Genomic DNA, 20,634 nt, shown 5'->3' with positions numbered 1-20,634 from the left:
CAGCAGGAACATCCCTCCCAGGGCCATGGGGTGCCCTGATCACAACACACTTTTTGTTTAAAAATCTTTACACACACTCTTTGTTGCAGTCATGGCACAATGTGGTTAAATCCTTTTCCATGGCCATGATAACAAATTTGCTTTCTGAAGAAAGAGAGGAAGCAAGAAATCCCCTGCCACGCCACGTGGTGTAACCTGTTGCCGGTTGGGGCAGGCAGCTGCCCGCCTCCTTCCTGTGCAGTCTGATTTTGTTTGACTTCTCCAAAGCAAACAGTATTGAAACCTGGGGGGGTGTTTGGCAAATCTCCTCCCTTGCTTATAAAAGCTGCTTCCTGGCACGAGGCTTCCAACATCCTGTTCCTTCCAAACACTGCTTGGCAAGGGGTGGCAGGGGGATCCCAGAAATTCATTATACTTATAAGCCAGCACCTGAGCACTGGGTTTATCCACCAGCTGCAGAGTCCATGGCCATGCCTGTGGCTCTGTCACCAGCTAAAGGAACCAATGCAGCCCATGATGGGCTGTGCCTGGTGGGGGCTGCAAGAGCCCTGTGCACCCACCGAAGCTGTGCCTGTCTGGTTGCGTGTGCCACGGTGTGGAACCAGTGGCATTGAACCTCTGGCACCCATTGCCTCCCTCTGCCTTCCAAGGGCTCACCCGCATTTAGCACTTGAGCCCTTCACTGCTTTTGCTTAACCTCCAGCTGTGGCTTGGACATCTGCCACCAAGACCAGCCCTTGACATGCTAGCATAGGCAGCATCAAATCAACATGGTGCTTTTGAACCAAAACCCTGTTACCTCTGCAAGCCCATCTACACGCAACCATAAAACATGCAGCTGCACTATTTCTGTATCTCTAAAGACAGACTTTACCTTGCCGCTCTTAAAGCCTCAATGCCAGCCGCACAAACTGCACCAACTCAGAGCAGATCTCCCAGGCAGCCACACTGGACACAGCAGCCAGACAAAAGCTACTTCAGCCACCGGTTAAAATTCTACTTTTTCTCTCCAAGAACACTTACTGGAAAAGTGTCAAAGACAAAGAATGTAAAAATGTGCTTACAATAGCAGAGCAGTTCCCAGGAGTATGTTTCTGCTGTAAGGCTGCACAATTCCTGCCTATCCCTCTGGCTATGGCAAGAGCTGCTTTGGGTATTCCTTTAACACACCGTCCTTGCTGGAGAACTAAGAGATTAAAGGGAAAGAAAAGGTTTCAGCAAAACCAGCAAAGAGCCTTCTAAAAACAAGGGTGACACCACACTGCCCTGCTCACTGAGCACCCAACTAGTGCATCCATCAGCACAGCTCACTCATCTTTTAGAGAACAGTTTGTGTCACACTGTCCCTGAGGTTTTGTCGATCATAAATAAAGCTGAAGTTTGGTACAAAAGTTGACCACATATGCAAAAATACACTTTGTGGGAGGGAGAAGAGAGGTGGGAATTGAGAATAAAAATCTGCTGCAGGGTCAGGCTGCTTGAGTACTGGTGTATCAGCTGCTCCACAGAAGCCCTGTACAAACCTGGGCCCAGCCACTGACTCAGCACATGGCCTCGGCCAAGTGACTCCACCTCCACACCCCACAGCAGCACCCCGAGGACAGGCCTGAGCCAGCATCTCCCAGCCTGGGAGGTACTGACAACACCAGGGAGCACCAGCAGCCCAGCCTGGGAACTGGATTTGGGTCAAGTGGTGACCAGAGGCTGAAGAGCTTCACCCTGGCTTAGAGCAAAACTAAAAAGCCCTTCCTAGAAGCCAGGAAATGGCTTTTTCATGTCCAATGTTATGATGGGAAATTGCAATGAAACAGGCAATGTTTGGAAGGGCAGCAGTACTGCCTGCACTTTACATGGCAGTGGTCCTTCTCGGACTGCAGTGAGCACTGCCAAAAAGCTGGAGTAGAAAGGGAAGGTAGGTAGTTATCTCTGCAGCCTGCTGCTGCAAAAGGAAACTGTCCCTTATATCAATCTGTAACAAGGACTCTTGCTGAAATAGAAGTCTTTGCCACACCTCTGTTGCATTCCTTGTAATTAAAAGCTCCTTTCTTTCATAATAATATCCATTTTAATTTTGTACAAAAACCCTATTTTACTCCTTAATTAAACTGCCTATTCCAGGTCCAGCAATACAATGAACCTGACAACTCAAAAATGTGCTGAAGCACTAGTTAGATGGAAGGGACCAATAACAATTTATCTGGAAAAGGCCAGTCCAGGAGAAGCAAGAGGTTTCAGTAAGACAGAAGAAACTCAACTGGAGGAAAGAACCATCACATCCCCTGTTCCAGGAATCAAACGTGTTATTTCAAACTTATATGCTGCAAAATGTTGCAAAACAAAAACTCCCTATTATTCTTTCAGACTAGTTTGAACTTCCTATAATTTAAGGAAGATGTAATCATATCCGCAAAGATCCCAGAGTTCCACATGAGCACCTTAAAAAGTAGGAATGAATCATTTCCTCATACAACAATCAACTTTGCAATGCCATGATCTTAGAAGTGACAGTTAAAAAGTCAAAGGACCCAAAAGAAAATAAAAGCATTTAATGTAAAACATTTTACCAAACATTTTTACAGTAACTTCATATAAATGAAGCCTTCTCTTAAAACAAAACCACCAATATAAAGGTATTGTTACAAAGCTGATTACAAAACTATCTCCTGAGCCACACAGAGAGTTAGGGAGGGTACTTCTGTCATCTTAAAACACCTAAGATCAACTGAAAAGTAATGTTCAGGATTGAGACTGCTACATCTAAGTGATAGTAAGACATGTATGGTTTTACATTAAAACTTCACAAGCTGATATAAATTTATCCCATAAGACCTTTATTAAGCCTCCTAGTAATTTGTGGGTATGTAGAAATATCTGAGAGGCCTGTCAGCTACATTATATGGTTTTCCCCAATGATGGGAAGACTATGGTGTGTGTTCCCCTGCAAGGAGCAGGCTTTAGGGACTTGTTAAAAATAAAAATTCTTTCTATACCTGCTCAGTTGCTCCAGGCTGTAGTTCCTGGGACCCAAGGACAGGTTTGAACTGACTGATGCATCCTGGTCCTTCTGGCTGCCAGTGGCTCAGGGATGGCCAGTGACTGGGAGAAACAAGTGATGCAGCTACCCCAGACTCCCCATCTGGATTTGCTGCTTCCCAGGCTGTTAGAGATGGAAGTAGGTACACAGAGAGCTCAAGTGGGACTGAGTGAGGCCCTATGGAGACTGGCAGCAGTCAGTCCAGCCAGGAGGCAGGCCCACAAACAGCAAGAGACAGAGTTGGTGAATTGGTCCTTGATGAGAACTAGTAAAAGGCAGCTGGAAGGGAAGGGCAGGACAGGCTGGAGCCCTCTCCTCCCCTCTGCAAAGCGCTACAGCAGCACAGGCACTTCCTCACTACGTCAATTCATCCCTTCATTCAGCAGACTTGGTTGGTCTGGAAATTATTACCTGTAAAAGGAGCTCTTTCACCAACGCAGCTGTTCACTGAAGCAGTGTCCTGCAAGGCTGGGCTCTGCCTGGTCTGCTGCCAGGCAGGGAGAGAAAGGCTCCAGCTAATCCCCCGCGGAGCTGGGCTGCCTGCTCCCCACTTAGCAAAACAACAACAAAAAGGCCTTCGAGGAAGACGCAGTGGGGGGAATGCAGCTCTCTAGAAAACAAAGCCACATTAACCAGCCGTAACAAAGCAGCAGTCTTCTTCCCCAGTGGAAGGGCAGGCTGGTGCCTTCCCTCCCCAGGACAGGCTGCCTTTGGGCTCTTGGAGGACACGTGGGAGGCTGCCTTGTGTTTCTTTTTTGCTGTGCTGCTCCAGTGCTAGGCTCCCAGTGCTGCTACCAGGAGCTGAAGTCCCCGAAGCCTGTGCTCTTTTTCTCTTTCTTTGCAGCTGTGCTGGTTGACGGCCCATCATCTTCCACGCTGCGCTTCCTGAAGCCAAAGGGAAAACAACTCTCAGGGGCTATTTACTGTTTGGTAGAACCAGGGCAACTGGATGCCCTTTCTCTCCCAGCAAGACTGGAAGAATACCAAAGCCAGCCCATTCCTTACCAATTAGAGAGGAGTAGAGCTTTATGCCAGCATGGAGACTGCAGGGGTGTGGGGATGGGAGCCTTTGGCATACCCAAAAAGAGGGAGAGTGTGTCAGTCTGTGGGGATGGCTCTGAACACTTCCAGGAAAATATTCAAAACCCAACAAGTTCTCTAGGGTAGAGCTGAAGATTTAGCAATTGTACTTTCTTAGCCCAGTCAGGATAAAAATGTGAGCCACAGTTCCCTTTCTGCCTTCTCACCTACATTTGTGGCAGCAAAAGGTTTTGTGGGGAATTAGGTGTAAAGCAGCTGGACAAGTTTTTAAGATCTTTTCCTGTTTCTTGAGCATGGCTTGTTGCAGCCCTGCTGCTACTCTCAGCATCTCTGGAGCAGATTTTGCAAGTCCATGGGAACACCATGCAGCCAGCTCATGTACTGTGGTTTTATTGTCAGGTATCAGTAGCTGATAGGGAGAACTGAGAACCCTGAATCTGCCAAAGGGCTGCTATAGACCAAGATCTCAGTTTTAAGGCAGGCTGTAAGGAGTGAAGGACTAGGAAAGGGAAGTCCTTTCTATACTACTCAGCTATTTCCCCAGCGCTGCAAACTCTGCCAGGGTTTCCTCTGCAAATACAGTGCAGAATGTCAGCAATTTTAAGCTGAACACGGTATTTTAAGGGACAACCAACGTTTTGTAACTGAAACATCAAACTGACCTACATGGGCTAACATACTCTTGTTGTCTGTTATGCAAATGTCTGTAAGTCATGCAGGCACATACAAGCTGATTAAATAGCTGTCCAGATCTGTGTATGCATAAACACACACCTCTATGCAGCAGACAACAGCATTTTTGCATATGCTTTTAGAGGAGCCTGTGAAAAATCAAGTGGAAGGCATTTATTTTAATTTATCCAAAAGTCATGCAAAGCTGCCACTTGGGTGGGATTCTGTGCTGTCCTTAGAAAAGCAAGTGACACTGCCAATCCCAATGGGTGTACAAAAGGTGTCTGGGAGAGGATGCTTAAGGACAAGCCTGTACAACCAGCTGGGCACCCTGGAGCTACTTGCCAGACACCTTGTGCTCCCATGGCAAGCCTGGGAACCTGCTCCACTTTCTGGCCATTTCAGTTGTGCTGGTAGAACTGTTTTTGTGGCTGAACAGGGAACTAGATCAGCAGACTGATATGGGCTTAGGGCAACCACTTTGTGTAGGGGAGAAGCTCATGAAAAATAAACATCTGTGGGACTGTGGCCTTCAGAAATAGCTGCAGAAGAGGAAGAGAATAAAAGACTGTGTAGGAAGTGACACAGTACAGTTCCTCAAGGACCTCTGAGTTGTGGAAATGTATTTACAGTTCTGAAGTCAGCACATGCTGTTAAAGACCAACTTGGTCATGTTCAAGTGCTAAAAGAAAAGCTCAGTTAACTTGTAATCTTGAAAACCAACAGAAGTAGAGGGAACTCTTGACTGTTAAGTGTCTTTGCAAAGCCTGCTGGCACAAATCAAACACCTGAGCAATGACACTTGTCAGGGTAAGCATTCTAAAAGGCAGCTAAAACTCTCAACAAAGATCAGATGGGCAGGGAACTCACGCTGCAGCCATGTTAATATATTTTCCAATCCCCTGCCGGTAAGTTTTAGGAGCCTGGACCTCTTTCTTTGGTGGGGCCACCTCAGCTTTTGTTTTGGCTGCATCTTCTTCTAGCTGGGCCTTCTCTCTTTCTGCAGCAACCTGTGGGAAACAAAGAAAGCAATCTGTTACAAGAGCTAGTCCAGAGTAAGGATAAAATGTCTACACTTATTTGAAGCTTCAAAGCCCTCTAAAACAGCAGCCAGCACTGCTATGATTACAGGGCAGGCTTTGGCAGACAGACTTCCAGGGCCACTACAAACAGGCTGTCTGTAGCCATTAAAATGCCTCTCTTCTCACCTGCAGCTACCCATAGCTACTGTGGGCATTTGGAAAGGAAACAACTGGAATTGTGATGGACTGGGAGCTGTGCCAGACTCAGTTGCAAGACCTTTGTGCTGAAAAAGCAGCAACGGCCCTTGCACACAAGGCAACACTGAATGGCAGCTTTTTCATCTTAGTTTGCAACCAGATGGCCCAAGGAGCTGCCCAAGTTCCAATAAAAGGCATTAAGTTACAAAGTTCTCCAAAGAAGAGCTTTGGCCTTTCAAGAAAACCAACCAATCAATTTATCCTCACCTGGGCATCTGCCTCTTCATATGGATCAACAAAAACGGTTGTTGTCTGAATTCGTATTTCCTCCTGGGAACAGAAGAGGAGCAAATCAATCTGCTGATTAAGTTGTGCCATCTTGCCCAAGTTCAGTTTTCAGAGAAGCAACAGAAGGGTGAACTGCACTACCACACGAGGCCACATGCCTTCACTCCCTCTTGCACAGCCCCTGGTGCTTCTCACATACCTTGGGACGGTCTGTTTTTGGGTCACTTTCCACATTCTCCATAGCAGTCAGAGTCTCAAAGCCACCAACCACCCTAAAAGAGAAAGAACATGATTTCCAGCTGTCACAACACACTCGCAATATTCCTGCACTCTTATATCTAATATATCTAACTTGTGCCCATTACTCTAGCAGATTTTTAAACCATTGTGTGTGGAAGAAGAGGAATAAGCAACTGTATTTGGAAGGTCCAAGATAACATAATTCAGTGCAGAAGGTAAATTTTTTTTTCTCAAATCTGGGATTTGAATTTAGAATTAAACAGACCATGGAAAAGTCAAAGCCTCCAAGGCAAAGTAAACCATTTGTCCAAAAACCTGGTAGCCAGACAAAACAGCAAGATGGAGAACAAGTGGCTGTGGACAGCTCTCTGCAAAGAAGACACAAACCCATTTCAAAATGGGTTCACTTCCTAATGCTACATCCATAAATTTGCAGCTCATCTGTTACTCCCATGAGCTTTGAAAAACAAACCAACAGACTTGGTCAAGAAAGCACGTTTTCATTAACTTTTTTATTTTATTTTATTTGTATATCAGACCAAAGAGTGTTATTAGGAGGAAAAGGAATTGTAACTATGGCACTACAATGACAGAGCTGCCCATAATAACAGAAAGTGCAGGACAAAGCACATCATGATCATGACCTTGTGAGGGTTCTGGGAAAGCAGCAGAGCACTGAGTCACAGCCACAAGATAATGCCAGGACACTGTTCACCACAGTTTCTATGCAGGAGGATGATAAATCCCTGGCCTCTCATTTTTAAAGACAACATATCCAAATACTTGGTTAAAAATGCTTAAGAAAGGCTGAAGACTTTCTAGACTGTTGCATGTTCATTTTCAAAAAAAGTGTGGAACAATGGGAAAGTTCCAGAAAAGGATATTTAGAAAGGATAAATGGGGTGGCCCAGATAATTATAAGCCTGTCATCCTGGCATCTATCCCAGCAAAATAATGGAATAGCAGAGACAGGACATGATTAAGAAAGAAAGGAAATAAGTAACAGCAATCAACAAGGTTTTGTGGAAAACAGAGTCTGTCAAACAACCTTCTGTCTTTGAGACAACAGATGTAGTTAGCAGGGATAACAGTGTCCATGGAACAGAATTCTGGAAGGCGGCTGATATTTTGATTGAGAAACCAGAATGATATGAAGTGAACATAGCACACATTAAATAAAAAATTGGCTGACAGGTGTCAAAATCTAATTTTAAATAGGAACCACTGAGTCAGTATGTTTCCAGAAGGGTACTGCTGGGATCAGATCTTGGTTCCAGAGTGTTCAACACTTTTATCCACATCATCATCCCCAATTAAATTTGAAAACAGCTATACTTAGAAGAGCAGTAAATAAAGACAAAGACAGGTTGTTGATGCTGAGCAATCCAGATCCCTTAAAAAGCTGTAGCTGGACAACATCTGTTTTAATACAGCCAAGCCACATGGCTTGGAACCAAAAATACAGCCCTTATTAATGGCTGTGGAACAATGAGAAGTAGCCATAATTCTCAAAAACATTGCTCCTGAAGCCAGAGGAGTTTGGGGCTGGGAGCAGGACAAAAAGGGCAGGAGCTGGCCATTGAGGAGCCCAGGGCTGCAAACCCAGGAGCCAGCAACTCCTGCCAATGGGGTGGCAACTGTTTCAAAGCCTAATGCTGGGTTAACTGGAACTCCAGCACCAGCACATACATAGAGTGTTTTATCACCTAACTCTGCTTCTGTATCAGAGGAATGCCTCAATCAAAAGACATGATATTCACAAATATTTGACACATTTACATCCACTATGATATCTCACTCTTGCAGGTGTTTCACAGCCAGGCAGCCCCTTTCAGCCCCAGCACAACAGTCTGCCCAGCCAGGACTGGGGAGACACCCCTGGCTACCACTTGCCATAGTCTGATCCAATGGAGGAACATACTTTTTCTGCCACTTCACCCAAATCTATTTACACACCTGACACATTCTCCCAAGAGTCGTGTTAACCAAATAAAGCAGGGTGACCTCTGCAGTCTGAGAGCCAAGATGGTCTTCCTCATCCAACACCAAACTCGGGCGTAATACACAGCCCCACTGCCCCTCGCTGCCTTCCCATGGGCTGGAACAGGCACTAAACGTGCCCCAAAAGACAGACCCCATCACAGAAAATAAAATTAAGCAAGTCAGAGAGGGTGCTGCTCAGCACCTGCTTTGAGCAGAGCTGTCCTTGCTGACATTTTGTTGCTGCTGTGCTGCTCCAAACTTTTCCCCAATGGACTGTCGATATTCTCTAATCAGGTTGTGACTTTTAAGAGCAATTAAAAAACATGTATGCAGGCTAGAACAGCCTCATTCATTTGCAAACTGGGGGTAGCACACTGGGGGAAGCAGAACAGGGCTTGAAGACCCTGCATGAACTCTGGTATGTTCATGAGGAAAATGCAATTTAAAAATCCTCCTCCAGGCTGATATCAGATTAATTTGTAATACTGATGATTAACATACAGCCTAAGATACAGTTCCTGTATTTTAACTGCCCCTAAAGGAAACTTCTGATCTAGTATTGGAGGATTTTCTAGCCAACAGCTACATTCATTATCTGCTCATATGTTTGCATTTAATTAGGTTCTGATAAGTTGAAATAGACAGATCAGCTATGCACTGGTAATCTCAAATGAATAACCTCTTAGCCCACAGCTGGACCTCCCACAATATCAGCCCTAATGCATTTTGGGGATGCTCACAACTGTTTGCTTGCTATGCTAATTAAATATTATTGGGAATACTTCATCACTTGTAAGTTTTAAAAGGCTGTGACAGAGATGGCATTCACAGGTCATCAGTAAATTATAAATAGTATATTAGGACACGATTATAAAGAGCTAAGTGGGGAAAAGACAAAGTTGTTATGCCTGCAGAGCATGTCACTCTCTTCTTAGTTTCCTGTCCCTAAAATGAAAAATTGCTTTATTTTACACTCCTGCACTCTCTAACATTTTGTACAGAGAGTATCTCCATACATATTACAGTGAGCTCTCAATATACATTTATGTCTTTAGACAGTGCCATAAGATCATTAAAAAAAAATATTAATTTGAACACAAACTACCACATCAGAGAAGAGAACTCTAACCAGAGGAACTGGAAATAATTTACTAGTCTCTTTTGTTTAGGGAGCACATGGAAGCCTTGCCAAGGATCACACCCAGCTGAGTAAAAAAATCATCAGTAAAATTAAAATCCAAAAAAGGACAAGATCTGATTGCAAACATCATCTGTTGAGTAAAAAACTGAACTATGTATTAATCAGGGCTCTCATGACGGGATGCAAAGAACAATGGAATGTTTGAACTTAAAACTGTAAAGGATTTTACAAGCTTTCCTCTGATTTGTCTAAGTAGACAGATGATGTACATGCAGGACGTTGAAACATTACTTGTTGTTATTGTCAAATCTCATGATGTTACAGTGCAGCACTAAAAACAGCCTGACGAGATATTATGTTTCTAAGTCCATGCCCTGGCATCTGTCACAGCAATTGCTCCTCACAGAATGAGGAGCTACTACAGAGTAGTTTTGGGGATTCTTTGCCCATCCCACAACACAAGTTCTGGGTGTAAGAAGAAAAGCTCATAGAAATCTTGAAAAAAAAAAAAAAAAAAAAGCTGATACAAGTTTATGTAGAAGAGACCATCAGATCAGTGCATTAAAGCATTAAAAAAACAATCTACTCACTCTAAACAAAAAGAGCTAAAACTTGTTCTGTGAATAAATCTGAGTCTCAGCATAAGGAACTTGGTACACAATTTTCATTAAACGAAAATACAGGCTCGAGAAGTTCAGACTAATATCCCTTAGTGCCCTTTCATATGGTAAGTGTGTTACACACACAGTGACAGGTCACAACCTGTTGTCTTCCTCACTCAGCATGACTTTTGCCAAGCTGGGAGCACAGCAGAGAAGCGAGAAGGGGGAAATTAGTTTAACCTTTTCCACTGTTTCTGGCTCCATTCCTTTTATAAGGTACCACACATGCTTTGCCCTAAATTGACTAAGTGAGGTTTAAACAGATGGTCGGGTGACAGCCTACAGTGAAAAGAATGAGACCTTCAAGACACCACTTACTTTAGAACAATCAGTGAAACAGAGGGTTTGTACATCCAGTAGATGTTGAACAGAGCAAAGATGATCTCAACTATATATTTAGCTCAGCATCCTTGAGACAGCTTGTTGTATTTTTAGAGGAGCTTGATAAATGTTGCATTACATTTAAGCATGGACGACAAGGTAGGTACATCTAGGGGTTTTTTGTTAGCATAGTAATGAAAACAAAAATGTGGCAATTCTCATGCAATTCTGTTTTCTTGAAAAATGACCTAAATTAGCACTGAAAATCTTTGCATTTCAAATTTAGAGATGTTATTTAAAATTTTACTTCTGTCAAGGCTTCTTTATGCAAACCAGTAACCTTGCTTTGTACCCATTGCCAATGGCTTTGCATGAAAGTGTAAGTGAAATATCTGGAGCAAGCTCTATCCATTTGCAATAGGCCGATGAAAGTCTCACTGCTACATTAGTTAGTGCTGCTCCCAAAGAAAACTGCAACTCCCTAACAGCCTCAGACATTCACACATGGACTTCCTATTTCTTATGTTTTTGTTTAGGAGAATTATAGGAATTAAGCCTTATGCAATGCTGGGGATGGCAGCAGTCCAAGACGATAGAATTTCCTGGTCAGAAGATGATACAAGAACAATGTCTGGACTTTCTAAAAAAATGCTTTAAATGAGCAACAGAAACCAGAAAAGAACATGTTTTGTAAACATATTCTGCCCTAAAGGTTATTTTTATAAAAAAAAGACTATATATATTTATATACACATAGAGAGTACACAATATATACATGCACAAACAAGTACACTCAGGACAAAATGTTCTCTCTGCATACACCCAATCTGAAATGGAGTCAGCAATTCCAATTTGCAACACGGATGGAGTTGAAACATCTCAGTCTGTCATAAGGGCTTAATCTAGCAGTTGAGACATGGTAACGAAGGGTGCTGAAAAAAATAAAACAACTTGGTAAAAGCATTTTGAAGCTAGACTCAACAGATGAACCTGGCACTTAAGGACTTCTTTGGCATAGGTTCCTCTTCAGAGATCATACAACTGTTTTGGAAAGGACAGCAGCTCTGAGAGCCCAGCCCTCCTGTGCTACATTAAATCACGGCCATGGCGTCCACACGGAGGCCTCGTTTATTTTCCTGCCTTGCTCTTCCCTCGTACCCTGGTGCCTGGGGAGCAGACTCTTCAATGCAGAATTAGGTCAGGCTCCCTACACAGGTTCAACAGCAAAATCAGCTCTTCTGCTGTCACACAGCTTCTCTGTTCTTCAGATGGATTAAAGCAGAAGAGCAAACTATTTTCCCAGCTTAGACGCCATTTGGGTTCACTGGTTCAAATCATACAGGGAATGTTACAAGTGGAAGCAGACACTGTGTTGTTTAACCCTACCTGGGTTAAATAATGCCTGGTCATTGTTTTGTGTAGTGAATTACTTTAGAGGACAAGAGTTACTTTCATTGTCCCATTCTACAGAACTGCAAAAGAAGGCATTAAACAGGTCAAGGAATACTTAATACAGAATTATATTTATCCAAGGAAAGAAAACTTCCACAAAAACATCTGGAAAGGGAAGGAGGGAAGAAAAGAGAAGACTAAGGTGAGAGCATGTCAGGTACTGAACGATGCCTCCAATTTGACCAAGTCTGAGGTTTCCCAAACCACCTTCCTCATTATTTCCAGGAAAAAGAGAACTGAAGAACGAATGGCAGAAACCTCGAGACAGTTAACAGCTACCTGCAGTCATGTACAGAAGGGAAAACCATCCTCCATATATGCATCTCCTGTCTCAGTTGTCCCATCCTTTTCTGAGTTCTTGACAAACACAAGTGACGCTCAAACACACCAAAATGCACAGATGATTTCCAGCCTTCCCACACAGACCAGAACACTTTTCTCTCCACTCTCTCTATTGCCTTTCTTTTTATCACAACACATACCTGTGACCTGCCCTCGCTATCAAGTCCATCATGCTCTGCTTGTCCTAAATCTCACTCAAAATTCCAAGAGAACATTCCTCTCCTCATCCTGATCAGCATGGCTCTATCACTTTTCAATATTATTTTAAACATGCACTTTTTCATATGTCCCACTAGCTTTGGAGCAGGCTCCCCCAAAACATCCACAAAGCCACTTTAGTTTTTCCTGGGGTTTTCTTTTTCCTTGGTTCTGAACAAAGTCCAAACTGTTGGTGGAAGGTAGGCTGAAAGGAGTCACTCTTGTGAATTCCCTGTTATATGCAGCCCTGCTTCTACTTACACAGCTCTCTGGGACAGAGATTATGTTTCTATTTCTACTTATAAAGGGCAAAGGTACCAGGTCTCTGAACCACAGGAACTGAGAGCCACTGGGGTAATAAAGAATATAAGAACAACATGGATGGTTGGTGCTTGCACCTTGACTGCATAAAGCATTCCAGACAGCAACCGATGTCTGCACTGTGTTCCAGGTCCAACATCCCTGTAGCTGATGTAGCTCAGGCAACAGTTTAGCTCCCAGTTGTGGCATGGATAAGAGGAAACTTCCCATCCATAGCCCACAACAGCACCAAACAGCACCTTCCCCATGCAGCAGACACCTACAAATGCTTCTCATCTACTCTGTGCAGACCAAATGCACATCGGTTGGTTTACGTTATTTGAGTTTCTATATTAAACCTCTTACCAGCTAGCTGGAAGCCAACAAAAGCCACCAGTTAGTTTTCACATTAATTACAGCATACTTTGAGTCAGAAGAAATGGTAATTAGTAATTACCATTTCTAGTAATCTAGGCAGCTCTGCTGAAGCAGGAGGAAATCCCTGCAGCCTGCAACACACCTCCAAAGGAAGGCATTCTTCTCTCACTCTCCACCTTTGCTTTTGATTCCTGACCATGCCAAATTACCTCCTTTATTTTCAGTAACATCTGTCCTCATTATTGCTCTGGTGGGCAGCACAATCATGACAAGGTACCTCCCCGTCCCCCAGCCACAGCCCTATCCTCAGGCTTGAAAATTCCAGTGCATTGAGCCAGACATGTGCTACCTCTCCACACTCCCACTGCCTGCAGCTGGTGTGTTTTCCAAACACACTTAACAGCCAAACATCCAGCACTTAAAGGCTGCTACTATGCAAAAATTGTGTTTCAAAGCAGTTGGGACATGAATAAATCGCAGCTCTCCAGAGAAGGAACTTTTCAATGTTGTATCACACAGGACCCAAATAACCACAAAAGGGGAACAGTTTCTCTTTTGCTGTTTTCCTGTTCTTCTGAAAAGTACGGAAAGCTGCTGAAAAGTTCTATACAAGTTACAAACAGGTCAAATTCTTTTCTCAAATATGCATATGTGACACTCACTAACATGAACCAGAGGTGAACAGAAAAAGCTGGGGGCACAGTTGAGGTAAGAGTATTTAGGTTTTTATATTAACTGAAATAAGCAATCCTCAAATCTATGTAAAAGTTACAAAGGGCCAGTAAGCATCCAATTAAGACAAACCAATTCAACATTCATATTGAATGAACAAAGAATTCTGATTTCACAGGTTCAATATATTCTTAAATCTAGATATTATTCCTAGATACGCTTCCCAGAGATCATTGTACTACACAGTCTAAGATCAGATACAGTCACCAAATCCTAGAAACACCCAGGATCAAAAATAGCAAACTAAATCTGGAGTTACACTAGAGGTACAATCTCTGGAATCTCTTGGCTTTAATGGCTTTTAAAAACAAATGCAGGTAAAAACAGCTGAAGGATTTTAGTGACAGAATACAGATCTTAAGAGTCACACACATCAGCCTTTTAAGTTAATTTGCAGGTAAATTTCTTTACTCAAGTACTCCATTTGTAGATTAATATAGTGAGTAGAATGCATCTATCTCAGCTTCTTCATTTTTTACATTCTTTGAATTCATGTTCATTTACATGCAAGAATCCAGAGTAAAATTCATCTGCTCTGTGTTCTGATGAAGATGTTATTCAGTTTTTGTGCAGAGTCAAACATGATTCTAAAACAATGTTTTTAATCAAGTTATTTCTTTGTATTTCAGCAAAGAGTACTTGCAATGTTCAAAAAGTAGCACTACTTCTTTAATCTGGCAACCAATTAAAAAAAATAAAAATAAAGACAGTCTTTGCTAAAAATGCATAAATTTCTGCTATGTACACTTAACCAGATATACTTGGACTGAAGTCATTCTGCTCTAAAGGGCAACGTACAGTGTGAAACATCATTCGAGCTGCTTTACTCATAAGGTACTTGAGATGTTATGCATGGTATGAAGGCTTCTTGGAGCATGCTCCCTGCACAGCACTGGGCTCAGCAACTCTCCAAACTCACTCCTGGTGAATTATAGTTAAACTGGAGCATACTGGACAAACACAGCAAAAACACTGGAGGACTACACAGGATGCTCATTGAAGCCAGCTTGCACCCAGGACCAAAGAACCACCACATCTTCAGCTGAACTGTCTTAACTCAAACACTACTTGATGAGGTGGTTAAGCTCAGGTTAACAGCATTTCCATATGGCATTTAATGGGATTTTACAAGTAGGACTGAGATTGTAGTTCAAGTTAAATAGTCTTAAGATACAGGTAATGTAACTCCACCAAGAATATTCTCACTCTCAACTTTCAGTATTAGAATTTGCTTTACCTATTTGCTTTCATCAAATGACAAGGGAACTTTAAATTTTCTAGGACAGACCTGATAAAGTAAGAATAAATGTATTTCAAAGGGTGCAATTACTGCAGAGTCAGTATCAGAACTAACAGCACTAAAATAATTGTTTAAAATTAAGCCAGCTTCTGTCTCAAGAACTCACAGGCAAAGAGCATGGATTAAATATATCCCTTTCATTGTCCAGCACTCTTGTATGACATCTAATCAAAGTAAACAGCACACACATTTACTTTCAATTGCTGCCTTTCAAATGGATAAAACTATGAAAAGAATAAAAACAAAATCTTTATTTTAAACATTTTATAAAATCCTCAGGAAGTACCACTGAAGCAGGCCAGTAAAATTCCCCTTCCTGCTACCTGCACCAAGGGATTTGTTACAATAGCTATGACTGATGCAGTAAATACCATCTATCTGCAGCAGAGGAAGGAAACAACAAACCATAATATAAAGATTTTTGTAATATCTTCTGTAATGAATACTTTAATGTTTATTGTGTGAGGGCTTGACTGGAAAAGAGTTCTTTTTATAATGAATGAAGTTCCCTTGCTGTCTTGCAGTGGTAATATCTTTGCACGTACACATATGTGCACACAAACATATAGACTTTATACCAGTTATAATGGTCAGGAATAAAAGAAGATAGAATAAAAAAAGAATAAAAGGGCCCAAAAGACCTAATCTCTGCAGAAGCTCTATGTTCTGTGCCATGATGAAAAGCAGTCTTGTCATGACTAATTTCCTGGTTGACAGCTTGTAAGAGGATGAAAGCAGTGTTGAAAAAGTCATCATTTGTGTCCCAGCAATTAGCATCCACAAATATTACCATGGCTGGTTACAGGATGATGATTACTTTGCCCATGAACCCGTGAAGGGCCAGGCACAGAAGGGAAGTAAAACAATTTTACAGTGATGGAATGCGGAAAAAGACAGAGTCTGATGACTGGCACTGATGCTACGTTGGCCACCTACTCCTGACCAGCAGAACTCACTAGACTCTTCTCTCTAAGCTTCAGAGACACAGGAGAGCACGTCTGCTATACTATTGCTCACAACATCCTTCACTTACCTTCCAAAAACTGTGTGCTTCTTGTCCAGATACGCACAGGAGCGGAATGTGATGAAGCTGAAAGGAATTAACACAAAGTTAGTATTATCATCTCATTGTCATAGCAGCCAGCAGTGCTTAAAAACAGCCTGCTGGGAGAAGTCAAGCCCCTCTCCCTCTCCTGCTGGCCACATATCCTTAACTCCCCTGTTTTGTGTGTTTTATCTTCAATTTCTGGAGCTTTGACTTCTTGTTTTTATATGCTACTAACATCCCTAAACATTATTCCAAGTATGGTGACTTGCACAAAGTCCAAAATTAATCTGAGCTTCTTCTCCCACCAGAAGGCCCTGGGAAGCTCATGCAGGACAGGGAGATGTGGATCCTGCTTGAGAAGCACATTTCTTGTGCATGAATGGGACCTTGTATCCTGAAAATACAGTTCATATAACACAAAAGCCCTCTGCCAGTGTAAACTTGTGTCTTTTTGGATATTTACTTTTTGCATTTCTTTTCCATTAAATTGGCCTCTCAGTGATTCATTTCTCCTCTGGACAGAGCAAATTCGTGCTTTGAATATACAAGAATGGCAGAAGAATACTTCAAAGTGTCAAATGTAATGAAAACCTGTGAAACGTGGATTTTTCATTTCTAATTAATTGGACTTTACATTTTGGGAGTTGTATTTTTAAACTTAAATGCTAAGAACCAAAATACCAAATCCAAAGCAATCACTGCTACTAGAACTTTTCTCCAAAGCTTAGTGCTGCTTTGGAAGACAGACTAGAACCCAAGAGACAGAGGTTTCTGCACTGGGTATTCTGCACAATGGTCCATCTTGGCTGGATATGCCATGCTGGCTCTCTTCCCTGTCTCCATCTGTTACACTACACTAGAGACAGCTAAAAATATATATGCATTCCAAAAGGACTTTTCCATATAAGCAACTGCCTCAGAAGTTATATGATTGCAAACAGAAGAGACTACAATCTGCCAGGCCATCTATTAAGCCATGGCTTGCCCTAAGAAAGCTCTGAGATGCTGTGCAGAATGCAAACCCCTACACAGGGCAAACACTTCAACTTAGCCTTGTACATAGGGCCTTTGCACCACTTTATTTGCAGCTATCCAACACTTAAGATTATCAAGTGGTCAGTTATGTAGCATTATAAGAATTAAAAATACTGAGCAGTAGCAAATATACAGAAAGAGCTTCTCATCCATCATGACAGCCAAAATAAAATTAAGGACAATGGAATAAACATAGCTTAGGATGATCCTGAAGAAGTTCTGAGAATCATTTGAGCATCACTCACAGAGGGGACCCAGCTCTCCCAGCACTGCAGTGTCTATTGCCTGAGGGGTGAGCTATTCACCCAGTTCCCAAGGTCACCACAGTTGCCAGAAGTGTCTGAACACTGCCAGCGAAGCCTTATAAATACAAGCAGCTGGAGTCTCTCAAGGACTTCACTTATAAAGGAACTTCATCTTTCATTTGCAAATTTTGGGACACATACGATCACATTTACAGCAGCAGATGATGTGACTCAACTTCTTCTAACTTCTGTTTCTAGAATACCTTTCCTTTTTTTAAAAAAATAAAAAAGCCTCTACTCTATCCTCATTCAGCACCTGATTGCTAGCAGTAACATTCTAATTCAAACTAAGCTTAGCCTGAAGTATGTAAACCTATTGAAGGCCCTGAGACAAGCACTTGTGTTTAGTTAAAGCTAACCACACTAGTGCATAGTTTACAAGCTATAATAATACTTAGCATCATGAAGACCAAAACCAGAAGCCCACTCCCTTTCCAGTCCCAACACACAGCACAGTACATACACAGACACTCTCACTCTCTTGCCTGGGGCTCCCAATAAAAGTACAACTTTTTTCTATTGCAGTACTTAAGAGAGGAACTAATAAATAGTTGGCTCAAAGTGACACACAGTATTTTCAGAAGGCTGTAGGCAAACACCTCTATGAATGTTAAACACAAAGGAGGTTATTACAACTTCCATGCCTTTAAATTTAATTTGTTCCATAAAGAATATGTTTCCCTTTATTAAGCCCTTTCAAAAAGTTCAATATAGGACTAAATTTAAACAGAGTGGAAAGGTGTATTGATCTTACAGGGATAACATGGGGGAGACACTGACAAAAATTAACAAAATCTTCAAATCTTAAAAACAGAAGAGACAAAATAATGATAATATATTAAACCCACAGGTTTTCTTGCTGTGTTTCGTTTTGTTCTGTGATTGGGCAACAGCAGCTGTAGCCACCCTGATTTCAATATGCAGCACTCCACAAAATATCTCACTTGACTGAACTTTAAAGAGGAGCTTGTAAAATGTCATTTGTTTTCTTAACAGACCAAGACACAATGTCTAGAGGGAAATGATAAAACAGAAAAAGCAAGTGACTACTTACAATTGTGATTTGTTTGTGTTGGGTCCAGAATTGGCCATACTAAGAACACCACGTCCTGTGTGGGACAAATTTGGCTTAAATTCATCCTTGAAAGGTTTTCCCCAGTAAGACTCTCCTCCTTAAAAGAGAAAAGATTATAGAAGTTTGCTTTCATTAGCTTCCCACAACATTCTATAACATGCACTGACATGAAATTCAAGGTTTCTGGCAGTTCTGATCACTACATGTATAATATACACTAGGCTAGTATTTGAGCATGCCCTTGAAATCAGATGTTTGTAACTGGCAACAAAATTCTGTGCCCCCATACTATCAACTGCAACAGACCAGATTGTTTATCAACAGTATTATGCATTGCATGCTGAAGAACTGTCAAATATTTTATTTTTTACTGATAGTCCACCATAATTTTTCTTTTTCGAGACATTAAATCTTTAAAAGTGGCTTCCTCACAAAACACAAAGCAAACAATTACTAGGTTAATTGCACTCTGAATATGGCATTGCTTGTCCAAATAAAACATCAGTGAGATGAAATAAATTAATAGAATCAACTAAGAATAGGAGCTATAAACTCAAATGCTGAATTCCTGGCTGATCAGTGAAGAATGACAATATATATTTATCAAAAATAACAGCCAAAAATTACATATTTCTACTAGACACGTGGACGATGTAAACCCTTAAAAGCAATGAAGTCAAAAGGATGATAAAACTTTGCAGAAGCTGCAGACCTAGCCCTCCAAAATGGATTTCTTTTCTGTGTCTATGGACAGAAAGCAGGTCTGGGAGACCTCTCCTCCTGGCTGTCACTTTTACATTATTTATAACAGATCTGACATTTTCATTTGCACTTTCCTCCACGATAATTCTCGGTAAGAAAAACGAAGGCTGAGATGAGTCACAGTTCTACAGTCAAATCCATAATATTGTTTGACAAACCATGAAAAAATATTTCACCTTAGGATAGTATTAAAAATAAAGCAAACAAAACTATCCAAACCAGCAGCAGGACTGGTCCATCTACAGAACTGGCTCAAGAATCCCCTAGAGTAACTGTATCACTGGAGAAGCAGGAGGGCAGTAAAGGATCTGTAGCTCCACAGCTACTTGCACAGGTATTACAGAAAAGCAATTTGATTATATGGCTGCACAGGCAAGCAGCAAGTAAAACTGAGGAATAAAACAGGCTTCTACTGAAAACCTTGCACAACAAATCACAAGAGGGCATCAAATGAGAGAAGAGTTCCAGATGATACCACAAAAACAAAGCATCACAGGTGGACAGTTGCAAGTGAAACTTAGTAATCAAGAAATTTTGGAAGAAACTGACCTACTTAAATCCCCAATTAATCATGTACAAAAGACCTATTAATAGAGTTAACTGCTGCCTGCTCTACAATTTGACAAGAGGAAGCAAAAAAGGGACAAACCCTGTAGGGATTTTCTGTAATCAGGAGTAGAGAAGGAATGATTGCTTCAGCAATCTTTGGCTATTGAATACTTTAAGATCAGCTAAATTACATCAGCTTGATCCCCTATTTCAATCAGCAGTGGGTGAAAGAGATTGGTACAGCTGCAGTCAGCTTTACTGTCTTGAAGATGGATCCCAAACCCAGCTATTCTAGTCAAACCCAATGTGTTCAACCTGTTAGAAAATACCTTTCCAGAAGCCAGCATGTTTGCTAATGAATCTCCCCACTATTTGCTAAAAGAGGCTTGTCTTAGAGAGCATTGTCTTAGTTACCTGTCTTGTTCATACAAACAAAGTTCTTGTAGGTTAGTAAATCAACAAGTTATGCTCAGAACATAGCAAAACTGCATGGAACAGGTGCTGCCCAAAACCAGAAACACACTTGCAAAGCCTGCAGACCCACTGACCATCAACA

At 41.8% G+C, this 20,634-nt stretch overlaps 1 protein-coding gene across 1 annotated transcript in view; it reads right to left on the bottom strand.

Annotated features, from left to right (window-relative positions):
- Positions 1 to 3,280: 3,280 nt before the first annotated feature.
- The window catches only part of PPIL2 (peptidylprolyl isomerase (cyclophilin)-like 2), a 72,594-nt gene continuing 55,240 nt past the window's right edge, over positions 3,281 to 20,634 (bottom strand). The window contains exons 15-20 of the mRNA XM_009997705.1: positions 18,747 to 18,864; positions 16,338 to 16,394; positions 6,455 to 6,527; positions 6,235 to 6,297; positions 5,618 to 5,757; positions 3,281 to 3,919 (exon numbers count right to left, since the gene is read on the bottom strand). Of these exons, the coding sequence (XP_009996007.1) occupies positions 3,826 to 3,919; positions 5,618 to 5,757; positions 6,235 to 6,297; positions 6,455 to 6,527; positions 16,338 to 16,394; positions 18,747 to 18,864 (545 nt within the window). The 3' untranslated portion in view covers positions 3,281 to 3,825. The remainder of the gene's footprint in view (positions 3,920 to 5,617; positions 5,758 to 6,234; positions 6,298 to 6,454; positions 6,528 to 16,337; positions 16,395 to 18,746; positions 18,865 to 20,634) is intronic.

Source organism: Chaetura pelagica, unplaced genomic scaffold (assembly GCF_000747805.2).
Source record: "Chaetura pelagica isolate M959 unplaced genomic scaffold, ChaPel_1.0 scaffold45, whole genome shotgun sequence".
Lineage (NCBI taxonomy): Eukaryota > Metazoa > Chordata > Aves > Apodiformes > Apodidae > Chaetura > Chaetura pelagica.
The sequence above is the reverse complement of the archived record's forward strand: the minus strand, read 5'-3'. Positions and strand labels throughout refer to the sequence as shown.